Raw genomic sequence first — 15,308 nt, 5'->3', positions numbered from 1 at the left:
TACATACTTTGATATTTAGTGAAGGCACAGCACTGCAATCAGCACTTCTGCTCTGCATTAAATCTGTGTCAATTTGTAGTGAGGTCCCAGTCTCCTCTGGTTCGTTTTCCTTTAGAGAAATATCTATTTTTTCAGTTTTTTCCAAACCTGCCACCATTTCTCCTACAGCACTGATCTTTTCTCTTGAGAAAGTTTCTTTTCCAATTTCTTTCAAATCTGCCTCTACTTCTCCTGTAACTCTGTCCTCTGAGGTCTTTTCCTGTGTGGATATTTCTCTTCTCCGGGTCTCTTCCAAATCCATCTCTCTTTCCTCAGTGGCATCAGTCATGGTCACCTCTGGCCTCTCTTCCCTTGAAGAAATCTCCCTTCCGGGTTCTTTCATCACTGCCTCCTCTTCCCCTACAGTGTTGACCTCTGGGGCCTTTTCCTGTGTAGATATTTCTCTTTTCTCTGTTTCTTCCAAATCTGTCTCTCTTTCCTCAATGGCACCAGTCACCTCTAGAATTTTCTCCCTTGGAGAAATCTCCATTCCAGTTTCATTCAAATCTGTCCCCACTTCCCCTACTGTGTTGACACCTGGGGCCTTTTCCTGTGTGGATATTTCTCTTCTCCGGGTTTCTTCCAAATCCATCTCTCTTTCCTCAGTGGCATCAGTCATGGTCACCTCTGGTCTCTCTTCCCTCAGAGAAATCTCCCTTCCGGGTTCTTTCATCCCTGCCTCTGCTTCCCCTACAGTGTTGACCTCTGGGGCCTTTTCCTGTGTGGATATTTCTCTTTTCTCTATTCCTTCAAAATCCGTCTCTCTTTCCTCAATAGCACCAGTTACCTCTAGAATTTTCTCCCTTAGAGAAATCTCTCTTCCAGTTTCTTTCAAATCTGTCACCGTTTCCATGGTGAAGTCAATCATTTCTGGTTTCTTCTCCCTGAGAGAGATGTCTCTTCTCCCAGTTTCTTTTAACTTTGATTCAATTTCCTTTGTAGTGCTAGCCTCCACGGGTACCTTCTCCTTTGAGGAGATTTCTAGTCTTGCTGCTGCCTTTTTCCCAGAAACAACTATCTCCTCTGGTAACTCTTCCTTTGAGGAAATGTCTCTTCTTCCAGTTCTTCTTCCTATATTTGGCTTTGGTTTCTGAAATCGACTCTTTAGAACTGGAACCTGTCTGAGTATATTTGCTTCATTATCCTCTTGAATACTATAAAAAGAAAAGACACAGTTAAATTGTAAGCCAGATTGTCTGTTGAAGAGATGATGATTGAGAACTCACTACTGAAACACAAGGGACTCTCAAATTAAAAATAAGAAAATTAAGAAAGCCCAAAGATATGTTGCTCAGTGGTTTAGCACTGAAATATGAACCAGAAGGTCATGGCACAATTCCCAGTCAAGGCAAATGCCCAGTTGTGGGCCCATTCCCTGGTAGGGGGTGTGCAGGAGGTAGCCAAGCAATGATTCTTTCATAACACTGATGTTTCTATCTCTCTCTCTTCCTCTCTGAAATCAATAAAAATCAAATTAAATTAAAAGAGAACCCTGGCCAGGTAGCTCAGTTGGTTAGAGCATTGATCCATTTGCCAAGGTTGCAGGTTCAATCTCTGGTCAGGGCACATATAAGAATCAACCAATAAATGCATAAATAAGTGGAACAACAAATTGATGTTTCTCTCTTTCTCTCTCTCTCTCAAATTAATCAATCAATAAACTTTTGTTTAAAAATTAAGTAGAGAATTTATTAAAAATAATAAATTTAAATTAAAATCAAGAGGAAAATTTCATCTTTTGAAAATATGGTAAAATTTTAAAATAATAAAATATCTATTTACCTAGAGATACATATAAAGAAAAAGTTATCAGTAAGGTCAATTAGATTAGCAGCTAATTGGCCCTGAATAGTTTCCTACTAATCCTCATTCACACCATTCTTCACAAACACTGTTGGAGAAAAACTCTCCAGGCTCTACATTGTAGCTCGCCCAATTTGTGTTTGCTATTCCTACATCTTTGCCTTATTATCATTTACACAGACATATGACTTACCATAGAGTTAAGGGACCCACTTATATGGCCAGACTTGTGTGGATATTTCTCTTTTCTCTATTCCTTCAAAATCCGTCTCTCAAACCGCTGGATGGAGGCACGTTTTAAAAAAAGATACAGCCTTCTAACTAAGAACTAGGTTCACACCTCCTCACTTTTAAAAGCAATTTAAAATGATATTTCCTGTACAGACATTTCTCTGTCTAAGAGAACACATTTCTCTAAGAAAATGGGACTAAAAGGAAGAATTAAATGAACAATATTTGGCAGTTTCCTGAGTGTTACTGGGCATTTCAGTAATGTTAGTCTGAACAAATGTATACAACAGCTTTTAAAAAATGAGTTAAAACTGCCCTAGCTGGTTTGGCTCAGTGGGTAGAGCATCAGCCCCTCGGCTGAATGGTTCCGGGTACAATTCCAGTCAGGGGAAAATACTTCAGTTGCAAGCTTGATCCCCGGCCCTAGTCAGGCCATGAAGAAGGAAACTAATCCATGTGTCTCTCTCACCTCAGTGTTTCTCTCGCTCTCTCTGTCTCTCCCCCTCCCTTCCACTCTCTCTAAAAAAAACTCAATGGAAAAATATCCTTGGGTGAGAATTAACAAAAGAAAATTTTGTTTTTACTTTTTAAATTATTTACAACTACGTTAGTGCTTGTTTGAACTTGTCTATGTCCCAACCTATCTTCCTTTGTTGAAACGTTTTTTTAATACAATTTGTGATAACACAAATTGTACTTGTTCATATAACTGAGGTGTTTTTCAACTATCATTAACTTTAGTAATAGATAATATTCAATGTAAAATTAATACCAACTGGTAAAGGAAATTTAACTTAGTTCTCAGTGGGTTTTATTCTGTTTTCTGACTTATGATACTTTTCATTTCCATCCAGAAATATTTAGCTTTTAATAAGATTTGTGCACTAGCAACCTTGGTTTGGTTATCATGGGAAAAGATAAAGTCTATATATATAAAAGCCTACGCAACCAAACAACCGGTCACTATAACACGCACTGACTACCAGCGGGCAAATGCTCAAAACAGGAGCTGCCCACTGGTGGTCAGTGCAGTCCACCAGCCAGGCGGCAGCCACTCTCTCCCTCAGGAGTCCTGCAGGGCCAATCTCCATAGAACAGCACAGGCACCAACGGACCAGCACTGCCAGCAAAATCCAACAGTAACATTGGCCTCCTGGAAGTCAGTCTCAGGCACTGTGGCCACTTTTCCTCCCTCAACACTCAACAAGGAAGAAACAGTATAAAACATCAGGTGGCTCCCAACAACAGGTGTGAATGTCAGCAGGAAGGATCAGGATCACAAGCTGGCAAGGGTGTCCCATGGCCCACTCAGAGGGCTGATCACATCCCAGCCTCCCATCTTACCCCCCTGGAAACTCCACCCAAACTTGTGCACTGGGCCTCTAGTATCATTATAAAGTCACATTTTAAACACTAGCATATTCTTAAAACATTAAATGCTTTAAGCAAAAGATTTATTAATAATATCAGTACTTTAATATAAATTCAGATTTTAAAATACAAATACACAATGTTACAATTATATTCCATTTAAACAGTCTCAGTAATTAAAGGTCTTTGATAAACTTTACTTTTATGGATAAATAATCAGTAACACATTACTTGGAGCTCATGAACAAACAATCAACAAATAGTTCTAAGCACCTACTACATGCCAGGAAGGCATGTGCTAGGAACTGGGAATACAATGGTGAATGAGGCAGATCTCCTCCAATAGAGCTTATCTCACCTGCGTAATTAACTGAAGAGCAGTACCCGAGATTAGAAATCAGATATGAAATTGTACTGAATTATTCCTCAACTTAAAACATATAATGGATCCACAACTCTCCAAGATCACAGAATTTAAGGAAAAAGGTAAAGAAAAAAAGAGGATCATAAGTGGAGAAGATAGGAGAAGAATGTGCACACGATTACAAATCTACTCTATGGTCCACATGTATTTCTCTAAAATACAGTTTAAGAATCAACAAAGTATTTATAAACATCCATAAGATAATCATAAGAGTACACAGGATGCCAAATTAGCCTAGGGAAATTTTTTAGGTATATTTGCTAATTTATATATAACCAAGAAGAATTTTTAATGCATTCTTCATCTCAGTGTCTCTTTATTTTCTCTTACATAGCATCTTGGCAGTTCAAAATGTTTGGGAGGGAGGAGAAGTGCCTATTATACACAAAGAGACCTATGGCTTGATTAAACATAGAATCTTAGAATTGTTTTTAAGAATGTTGGAGATTCAAAGACAAGAAAGATCACATGATAAGACAGAAAGGACACTGCCTTGAAAAAAAAGTTGTTGAGATCAGACTGGTTATACTATATAGTAAAAGCCTAATATGCAAATTGACCAAACAATGGAATGACCAGAAGAATGATGGGTCACTATGACAAGCACTGACCACCAGGGAGCAGCTCAATGCAGGAACTGCCCCCAGCCCACAGGACCCGCTGGCTCCTAACCGCTCATCTGCCTGCTTGCCTGACAGCCCCTAACCACTCTGCCTGCCTGTCTGATTGTTCCTAACCACTCTACTGCCTGATCACCCCTAATCATTCACCTGCCTGCCTGATTGTCCCTAACTACTCAACTGACTGCCTGATCACTCCAAACACTCTGCATGCCTGCCTGATTGCCCCTAACTGCCTCTATCTTAGCCCCCGCCACTAAGGCTTCATCTGAAAGATGTCCAGAATGTCATTCAGAAGGTCATTCAGCTGTCCAGTCTAATTAGCATATTATACTTTTATTATTATAGATATTATGTAACTTGATATACAAAAAAAATCAAGTCTGATTTGCTTGTTTTTAAAAATTAACAATTTCTAAAACTTTATACAAAATTTTAAAATTATATATTCACTCTGGGCAAGGAGGGTAAGTATGTGAGGGAGGGAGGGGGGCAAAAAACAAACAAACAAGTCAATAAAATATATTTTTTTAAAAATTATATAGTCAATAAGATGATGCTTACCTTGAACATTCATTAAGAGACTTGGGCTCATCTGATTGCACATTTTGAAAAGAAGTATCTTTTTTTCCAGATTGTGAAGTGATATCACATGACTGATCTTCTATTTGTTCAGGAGTCTTAATAACAAAGACATTTTTTTAAAAAAGTTTTAGTTTTCAAAATGAAACCACCATTTATAATTCCAATTTGAGTACAAAGAAAACAGTAACATTTCAAAACCATAAAATGGTAGTCCAAATATGTTGGGTTTTTTCTTTAGATATCTTAGGAAATTTCATAAGCCACACTTTTTACCTCATCTCAAAGGCTCCACTTCCTTCCCAATCAGAAAGCAAGTAACTGCTTTAGTCTCATCTGTAAGAATTATACCCTGGGATCTATCTCTTTGAACATATCTTCTTCTTATAATCACATTACAGACCTTGAAAATTATGCCAACTGTTACCCTTATCACAAAGACTAGTTATTATTATGTAAATAATCTAAAATCCATAATCTTTGTTCTTAGAATTATATTTTAGTAGGAAGATTTTAACATTTTGTTTCTGCCAGCATTAAAATTCACTTATCAAGCTATATTTTCAAAAGGAAGTGTAATTCAAAATCTGCAGAGTAATGGGGAAAAACAAGTCCAAATATGAGAATCCATCATATTAATGCCCAAAATCTAGAGAGCTGAGTTACAATTAGCTAAGTGGCTGCCTAAGAGATTTTGGGCTTATATTTAATGAACAATGTACACCATGGTATAACACTACTGTTTAAAAAGCGATGAGGCCCAGCGGGCATGGCTCAGTGGTTGAGGTTTGATCTAAGAACTATAAGGTCATGGTTCAATTCTCCGATTGAGCACATTCCCGGATTGGCAGCTCAATCCCCAGTGTGGGGTGGGCAGAAGGCAGCCAATTCATTCTCTTTCATCATCGATATTTATATCTCCCTCTCCCTTCCTCTTTGAAATTAATGGAAATTAAAAAAAAAAAAAGGGGCAAATGAAGGCTTATAGATTTAACAAAAACACTGGAAGGAATCAGAATACTTACATTTATATCAACACAGGATTCATTTTCATTCTTTTCTACATTGGCCCCAATTTCTTCCTTTGATGCAAGGATTTCTTTTCTTTCAGCAGCTTTAACTACATTTGGCTTTGGCCTCTGTAATCGGCCCCTCAGTCGTGCAGGTCTGAAAGCCTTTGGTTGATTATCTTCCTGTAGATTCATTTTCTCACTCAAACTAAAAGAATTACAAAGGAATCAAATCAATCGTTAGCCTGAAGTCACATACTTGCATGTTTTTAGCATTCCCTTCTCTCAAGTACAAATAATTTGTAATATAAAATAATTCACAAGTATCCTCAAGAACATCCATCAAAAGACACGTTAAAAGATCTTTCCTGGGAAATATTAACCCAACCCCTGTATTCACCAGACCTTGCTTCCTCAGGTTACCACTTGGTCTGATCATTGGCACATGCACTTTCTCAGCAGCACTTCAAAACATACGAATAAGTGGAAAACTGGGTGTCTGAATGGTTTGCCTCAAAACAAGAAAAGTTCTATTGAGACGTATCCACAAATTTCCTAAAGATGTGGAAAATGTGTAGTTGGCGAGGTCATGACTTTGAATAAAGCACGTTTGAATTTCTCTTGAAATTATTTTGGTTTTTTCTTTATTACAAAATCTGCATTATTAACTGGTACACCTAGTAAATGTTTCAACAACTGTTAAAAATAGATTTAAAGTGTATAGCTAAAAATATACTTTAGACAGTATCAAGTAGAAAAATTATTACAATCATTCCTAAGAGTTACTATTTGTATTCTACTTCCTAAATACTTACCTAGATACAGTATCAGCTTCGGCATTCTCTTTCTCTGTATTCTCCATTCCAGAAATGTCAAATGAATTCATTTTATCTTTTTCCATGTGGGTCTATGAATTCAATGTTTTACATTTAATCTACTTAACATAAAAAACTTCAAACTTTGCAATAAGTAAAGAAAAATTTAAAGAAAAAAATTTCTTTTGTGCTTCTAATAAGAAGAGAGTTTTTAAAATCATACACATAGATAAAAGTATTAGAAAACATACTGGGTGAGGCAAAAGTAGGTTTACAGTTATTTGTATGGAAAATAATACAATAATTAATAAAAAATATAATAAACTTGTTTCATATATTCACAACTGTAAATCTACTTTTGCCTAACCCTGTATAACCTGATACATTACTGCAAATCAGTATATCCTTTCTGGAAAGCCTTTTGGCTATATGAATCAAGAGCCTTAAAATATTCATCCTTTTAACCCAGTAATATGATTGTTAGGACTCTATTCTAAAATTTTCGACTAAAATTTAAGTACACAGATGTTCACTGGAATATTATACAAATAGCAAACACTGTAAAATCAGGGTTGGGGAAAGTCTGTCCCACGGGACATATAAGGCCCACAAAATCATTTGGTCTAGCCCTGCGAAGGCATTAGGTCTGACCAAATATAGCAGGCTAATTTAATTATGTGTGGACTGTGAATTATGTTATACATATCCAAATGGCCCTTAGCAGAAAAAAGTTCTCCCATCCCTGCTGTAAATAGACAAAATATTCAACAATGAATAAATGGTTAAAATAAACTCAGTTCACACCCACTGATAGAATATTATGAAGTTCCTAAATAAAAAAACAAACATGTTTTCAAAAGATGTTTAATGATATGGGAAAATATTTGTAGAAGTTAAATACCAAAGGATATAATACTGAATTAATACTACTCCATTTTTAATTAAGAAAAGCTGGAAAAATCAAAATTTTGGTTGCATCTTAAAAATTAAATTACAAGTAGTTTTTGTTTTAATTTTTTCCTAATCCTCACCTAAGGCATAATATGTTTTCACTGATTTTTAGGAGGGAGGGAGGGAAAGAGAATACCAATTGCTAGGCTCCAATCAACTGAGGCACACCAGCCAGGAAGGTTTTAATTTTTTTTATATATATTTTTTAATTGATTTTTTACAGAGAGAAAGAGAGAGGGATAGAGTTAGAAACATCAATGAGAGAGAATCATCGATCAGCTGCCTCTTGCACACACCCCACTGGGGATGTGCCCGCAACCAAGGTACATGCCCTTGACCAGAATTAAACCTGGGACCTTTCAGTCCACAGACCAACTCTCTATCCACTGAGCCAAACCGGTTTCGGCAGGAAGGTTTTAATTTTTACATGAGTGTATATTTTCCCAATTTTCTAAAAATTAAAAATACCTTATATAATTACAATATAATGAAATTATAAAAAGTATGAGAAAAAAGCTGCTTCACATAATAGAAAAAAATGTAGACTAACATTATAAAAAGTATTTTACCAAAAATAAAAAATTTAAAACAATATAATGCTAGCATGAATATAAGGAAACCAGAACATGCATTTGGTGCTTGTAGCAATGTAAATAGAGTCATGTTTTTGATTGTCAGTGTGACAATGCACAAGACCTATAAAAACATTAAAAATATTTTGACCCATTAATCTCACCACCTCTGAAAATTTACCCTTTGTTTTACCTTACGAAAGCCCTATTTAAAAAATTGTTTGCTTTATTTCAAGAGTTTGAAAAATGGAAATAACCTAAATATCCACCATTAGATAAATGGTTAGTAAATTGATGTTAACCTTAATTAAAAAGATCAATTAATCCCAAGAAAAATAAATGAATAAATTTAGAGAAAGAAGTTTTAAATGTTATACTATGATTGCCCTGGCTGGTGTGACTTAAGTAGTTAGAACCCAGCCCACACCAAAGGGTTGAAGGTTCGATTCCTGTTCAAGGGCATGTACCTGTGCTGCAGCTTTGTCCTTGGATCAGAGCAAGTGCAAGAGACAACCAATTGATATGTTTCTCCCACATAAATGTTTCTCTCTCTCTCTTTCTCTCTCCTTCCTTTCCACTCTCTCTCTAAAACATCAATGGATATTAAACAAAAAAAAATTATTAAAAACTATAGAAATGTTTACATACATAAAAAGAAAGTTTAAGTCATAAAGGACAAACAGAACAAAGTTGTAGATATAATTTTATGCATAGCTGGCTTAAAAAACATTTTGAATAATAATTTCATATAAAAAAAGTCAGATTTGTCATTATTGAAGGTGTTTGAAATTTGTCTTAGGTTCTAAAAAAAATGGCCGATATGATTCAGTTGGTTGAGCATCGTCCCACGTACCAAAAGGTCACCAGTTCCTTTCCGGGTAAAAGCACATACCCAGGTTATGGGCTCCATCCCCAGGAAGGTTGCATTCAGGAGGCAACTGACTGGTGTTTCTCTCTCATATTGTTTCTCTCTCTCCCTCTCCATTCCTCTCTCTAAAAATCAATAAAAACATATACTTTTAAAAATTAAGTAAAAATGAAATAAAGCAGGAGCCTAGAAAGACAAATTTAATATTCTTAAAATATTTTTTTAATTAACTTCCTCTCTAGTGAAAGAGAGAGAAACATCAATGATGAGAGAGAATCATTGATCAGCTGGCCCCCTCTACATGCTCCCCATCAGAGATCATACCTGCAAACAGGGCATGTGCCCTAATGGGGAATCGAACCACAACCTCCTGATTCATAAGTTGACGCCCAACCACTAAGCCACACTGGCCTGGCTATGACAAATTTAATATTAATGGGAAAGTTGTTCTGAAGAAAATGCATAATCAAGACACTAATAAAATATTTAATATTAATGTGTAAGTTCTTATATCTTTGTGTTAGTATCACAAACATTACTTTTTATAACTAAATATTTTTATTTCTAACTATTTAGGAAAAAATTTTTTATAATTTTAATATCTATAAAGTCTCTTGCTCCATACCTTTTCAACTGAAGGTTCCGGATGTAAATTCTTGCTCTTGGCATCTGTTTTACCTTGTGAAAGAACGGATTTCTTCCCAACAGCCCTTGATAAATTGGGTTTAGGTCTCTGGAATCGTCCTCTTACCATAGGTTTAACATTTTCTGTTTGATCAGCTTCCCTAAAAAAAAAAAATTCATTATGCACTTTCATTCAGGCATATTAAATTAAATTCTTAAAAATTCACTCACAGTCAGAAAAAAAAACCTCACTTAAGCATATTACAGAGTAGCAAAGAAAACTGAGAAACAGCAATGAGGCAATAACTAACTTGTTCCATCATATATATATATATATATATATATATATATATATATATATATTTTTTATTCCTGGTCAAGGAGATATATATATATCTCCTTGACCAGGAATTGAACCAAAATCCTCCAGTGGTTAGGCCGACACTCTAACCACTGAGCAAACAATGGGCAGAGCTACTTGTATTATCTTTAATATATTTTTTATTTTTTCTAAAAATATATTTTATTGATTTTTTACAGAGAGGAAGAGAGAGGGAGAGTTAGAAATATCAATGAGAAACATCGATCCGCTGCCTCCCGCACACTCCCTATTGGGATGTGCCCGCAACCAAGGTACATGCGCTTGACCTGAGATGCTTGAGTCCATAGGCTGACGCTCTATTCACTGAGCTAAACTGGTTAGGACTTAATATACTTTTTTTTTAACTTCTGAAAAAATAAAACTGGTACTGGTTAGAGTGAATAAGGATATGAAAGGAAGAATATTTCTCTCAATACTTTTACACTTTTAGACAGATGAACCATAAGAATATACTATTATCTATATCAAAGACTAATTTTAATTTTAAAAAATAAGATTGATTCTCAATATGACTTTGCTTTACTGAATATAAATAACTTATAAACTGAATAGCTTTTAAGACCATATGAGAAGTTATGAGGAAGACAAAAAGGAAGTCTGAATTTTTTACATATCTCTTCAAAGGAAAATTCTGTGATGCTTTTGTTCTGTTTTTAGTGAAGATATTAACTTAACCTGTATCTATATACTAAAAAATATAATAATCTCTTCAAAGTCATAAATATCAAAATCCATTACTTTGACAACAGGCATGAATATTAAACCAAGTAAAAGTAAAATCTCAGCAAATATTTAAGATTTTAAATTATTTTAGAATTTCTTAAGTTACTACTTGGCTAAAATTTGTATTATTATAATACATCATATATGAAAGAGGCTCTTTCTGTAATGAAATATACACACTCAGATCACAAACATATTAAATGGTCTATAGTTCCCTCCTCAATCCTAATAGAAGCAACATTATTTTTTTTAATATATGTTATTGATTTTTTACAGATAGAAAGGGAGAGGGAGAGAGTTAGAAACATTGATGAGAAAGAAACCTCAATCAACCACCTCCTGCACACTCCCCAGTGGGGACACGCTGGCAACCAAGACACATGCCCCCGACCGGAATCAAACTCAGGACGCCTGAGTCCACAGGCCGATGCCCTATCCACCGAGCCAAACCAGTTAGGGCAAGAAGCAACATTATTTACATTTGTTAAATTATAAGAAATTACCAAAAGTTTGAAAATAAATTTTTAAGTCTTACCATGTAAAATACTTACAGTGATATATTTTTTAGTTCAACATTTCTTTCTTCTGTACAACTACTTTCAGCATTATTCACCTCACATAAGACTCTAATTCCAACTTCTGATGAATGCAAATCTGAAGTGATTGATTCTGAAGCCTCAGTTGCTACTGATGTAGCATCTTGTTGACTATTAAAGAAATGAAAACATGGGGGGGGGGAGAAATTCTTAGCAATGCTTACTTTAAACTAATTATTTAAAAGACTTTAAAAATGATATATACTAACCAACACTATGAACGATAATCCTTCATATTATGAGAAAATTAAAACAAATATTTTGGCTTTACTGTGATCTTTGTTGCACCATGTTAATTTTTTTTAAATTCATTCTTAACACTGTACTTTCTTTACCTATTTTATGTAATTGATTTTTTTACAGAGAGGAAAGGAGAGGGACAGAGTTAAAAACATCGATGAGAGAGAAACATTAATCATCTTCCTCCTGCATACTCCCTATTGGGGATATGCCCACAACCAAGGTACATGTCCTTGACCAGAATCAAACCTGGAAACCTTAATCCGCAGGCCAACGATCTATCCACTGAGCAAAACCGGTTAGGGCGCACTATGTTTTAAGAACTAGTCCTGCCGAAACTGGTTTGGCTCAGTGGATAGAGCGTCGGCCTGTAGACTGAAAGGTCCCGGGTTCGATTCCTTGGTTGCGGGCACATCCCCAGTGGGTGTGCAAGAGGCAGCTGATTAATGATTCTCTCTCATCGATGTTTCTAACTCTCTATCCCTCTCTCTTCCTCTCTGTAAAAAATCAAAAAATAAAAATAGAAAAGAACTATTCCTTCACCCTAGCTGATTTGGCTCAGTGGATAGAGCATCAGCCTGTGGACTGAAGAGACCATGTTTGATTCTGGTCAAGGGGACATGCCTGGATTGACTTCACCTAGAGGAGACAACAATTCAAGATATGTATTCACCTAATAACAGAGCCTTAAAATACATAAAGAAAAGCAAATAGAACTGAAAAGATAAATAGGCCAAGTCAATTACAGTTGGAGACTTCACACTCCTCTCAGTAACTGACAGAAAATGTAAACAAAGTCAGGAAAGATTATATATAAAATACCTTAATGAAAGAACAGGGTCAGTTTTATTCACAACTTTGTCCCTGGAGGATAAATCCTCAACTTCATCAATGGTTTGTACACAGGAAAGCTTCTGTTCCTTATTGCCTTCATCTTCATTTTCCTCAGGCCTTAAAAATGGACATTTACCTATAAATACAAAATACATATGTTATTCTAAAAAGTGACAGCAAGAACCTCTATATTTTAAAGCTCAAAGGAATTTACATATAACATCTCTTACTATAAATCATTAATCCATTCAACATTTAAGTTCTTATATGCAAGAGATAGATAATATTTTAAGAGCATTAATGAAAAATCAATCAACTTACAACTGTGTTTTAGGATCAGCACAAATTTCTTAGACAATCTGTAGCATCTCCTTTTATCTTGCTTAAATTTCAAGTGGTTAAATATGTCTAGTTATGAAATAAAGTAGATTTCGCTCTTCTGTTCCTTCAGTAAGTGTCATAATTATAACACAGTAATAGCTAATCATTTCAGAACTTACTAAGTGATAGAAACTGTAAATCCATCAGATAAATATTTAATATTTAAAACAATCCTACTAAAAGTTATTCATATTAACCCCATCACAGAAAAAAAATGAATCTAAGTTGAAAGATCTTAACTGACTTGCCCAAGGTCATACTTAGCAAATAAAAGAAATAATTTAAACCAAGGTCTGCTTGATTTCTAAAGTCCAATTTCTTAATCACTGAGCTATCCCATTTTACATGTAATATCTTTTAATAGTAAGCCACAAAAGAGCATAATATTGTAATGCCTATAAACCAAACTATGCTACCAATCAGGACTCATTTATTAAAATCATGTGGGTGCCCTGGCCAATGTGTCTAAGTGGTTGATCGTAGACCTAGGAACCAGAAGGTCACAGTTCAATTTCCAGTCAGGGCACATGCCCAGATTGTGGACTCAATCCCCAGTGGAGGGAGCATACATGAGGCAGCCAATCAATGATTCTCTCTCATCATTGATATTCCTCTTTCTCTCCCTTCCTCTCTGAAATCAATGAAAATATTTTAAAAACAATTATAATAAATAAAAAATCATATAGGTGAAGCTGAATTACATAAAACTTAAATTCTATGGAAAAGTTGTTTTGGCCCTACTGGGTTTGGCTCAGTGGACAGATCCTGCGGACTGAGGGGTCCCAAGGTCAATTCCAGTCAAAGGCATGTACCTTTGTTGGGGCACATCCCCAATGGGGGGTGTACAGGAGGCAGCTGATCTGTGTTTCTCTCTCATAGATGTTTCTAACTCTCTTTCACTCTCCCTTCCCCTCCGTAAAAAAATTAACAAAATATAATTTTTTTTAAAAGAATTATATGGTCTGCTACTATTTATTTTCCTCTCTTTACTTGATTGTTTTAAATAATCTATACATGAAGTCATTTGTCTGTCTGTTTTCTATCCTCACCTCAGGATATTTTTCCATTGATGTTTAGAGAAAGTGCAAGAGAAGGGGAGAGAGAGAGATAGAAAGATCTATGTGAGAAAGACATCGACTGGCTGCCTCCTACACAAACACTGACTGGGGCAGAGATCGAGTCTGCAACCGAGGTATGTGAGCTTGACAGGAGTCGAACCTGGGACTCTTCAGTTTGCCAACGCTTTATCCATTGAGCCAGGCTATATATGGCTAGGACTATATATGAACTCTTAAGGAAAGGGACCAAGACTTCCCTAAACTCTTAGCCCTCATTCCCTAAAAACTCATAAGTGCCAATATATCTGTATTCTAAGAAAGTTTAAAAAATGAAAATGGGAAGAATGTGTAGTTCAGTAGCTCTTTTATAGAAATTACACAATTTATTGTGATTTCAGAGAGGTGCTATGAAAAAGTAACATAAATACCTGTGATTTATTAACAGATACAAGCAATGTGCACTTAACTATATTAAGTCCTCACTTTATATTGTCAATAGATTGGTTCCTGGCACTGAGGCAAAATTACATATAACAAAACCAATTTTACCAGCAACTAACTTATGTATAAACAAGAGTTAAATTCCTAAGACATTCAATCAAGTTGTGAAAAAATGATGTTGAGTGAAACCAAATTATTTGAAGACCTGTGACTTAAAATATATATTAAAAAATATATATTTTATTAATTTTTTACAGAGAGGAAGGGAGACAGATAGAGAGCTAGAAACGTCGATGAGAGAGAAACATCGACCAGCTGCCTCTTGCACACCCCCTACTGGGGATGTGCCCACAACCAACGTACATGCCCCTGACGGGAATCGAACCTGAGACCCTTCAGTCCGCAGACCGACGCTCTATCCACTGAGCCAAACTGGTTTCGGCTATATGTGACTTCTTATCATTGTTAATGGGAGTACAATTCAGGTAATAAATCTTAGAGACAAATTTTAGAGAAAAAAATGTTCCCATTTAGCTTTGTGGTTTCTATTAATCCTTTTCCTACTAAATTAAAAATAAAAGTGTTTTGCCCGTGATTCTCAATGGTTAGAGCATGGTCCCTTGCACCAGGGTTTGATTCTGGTCAAGGGCATGTACTTGGGCTGTAGGTTTGATTCCGAGCCCAGTAAGGGTGAGTGCTGGAGACAACTAATCTCTCTCACATCAATGGTTCTCTTTCTGTCT

The 15,308-nt window shown here is 35.6% G+C and overlaps 1 protein-coding gene across 14 annotated transcripts in view; it reads right to left on the bottom strand.

Moving 5' to 3' along the window:
• The window catches only part of BDP1 (B double prime 1, subunit of RNA polymerase III transcription initiation factor IIIB), a 72,432-nt gene that overhangs the window by 31,486 nt on the left and 25,638 nt on the right, over window positions 1–15,308 (bottom strand). For 10 of the 14 annotated variants that reach the window (XR_004983167.2, XM_036411140.2, XM_036411149.2 and 7 more), the window contains exons 11-17: window positions 12,674–12,821; window positions 11,567–11,725; window positions 9,912–10,071; window positions 6,896–6,987; window positions 6,096–6,288; window positions 5,053–5,168; window positions 8–1,193 (exon numbers count right to left, since the gene is read on the bottom strand). Coding sequence is in view for 13 of the 14 variants with exons in the window: in XM_036411140.2 (XP_036267033.1) it covers window positions 8–1,193; window positions 5,053–5,168; window positions 6,096–6,288; window positions 6,896–6,987; window positions 9,912–10,071; window positions 11,567–11,725; window positions 12,674–12,821 (2,054 nt within the window). In the remaining variant the exon portion in view is untranslated. The remainder of the gene's footprint in view (window positions 1–7; window positions 1,194–5,052; window positions 5,169–6,095; window positions 6,289–6,895; window positions 6,988–9,911; window positions 10,072–11,566; window positions 11,726–12,673; window positions 12,822–15,308) is intronic. The other 4 variants (XM_036411142.2, XM_036411160.2, XM_036411150.2 and 1 more) reach the window with 3 other exon arrangements.

The sequence above is a fragment of the Pipistrellus kuhlii genome, unplaced genomic scaffold, assembly GCF_014108245.1.
Source record: "Pipistrellus kuhlii isolate mPipKuh1 unplaced genomic scaffold, mPipKuh1.p scaffold_m20_p_4, whole genome shotgun sequence".
Classification (NCBI taxonomy): domain Eukaryota; kingdom Metazoa; phylum Chordata; class Mammalia; order Chiroptera; family Vespertilionidae; genus Pipistrellus; species Pipistrellus kuhlii.
This window is presented reverse-complemented; position numbering and strand designations above follow the sequence as displayed.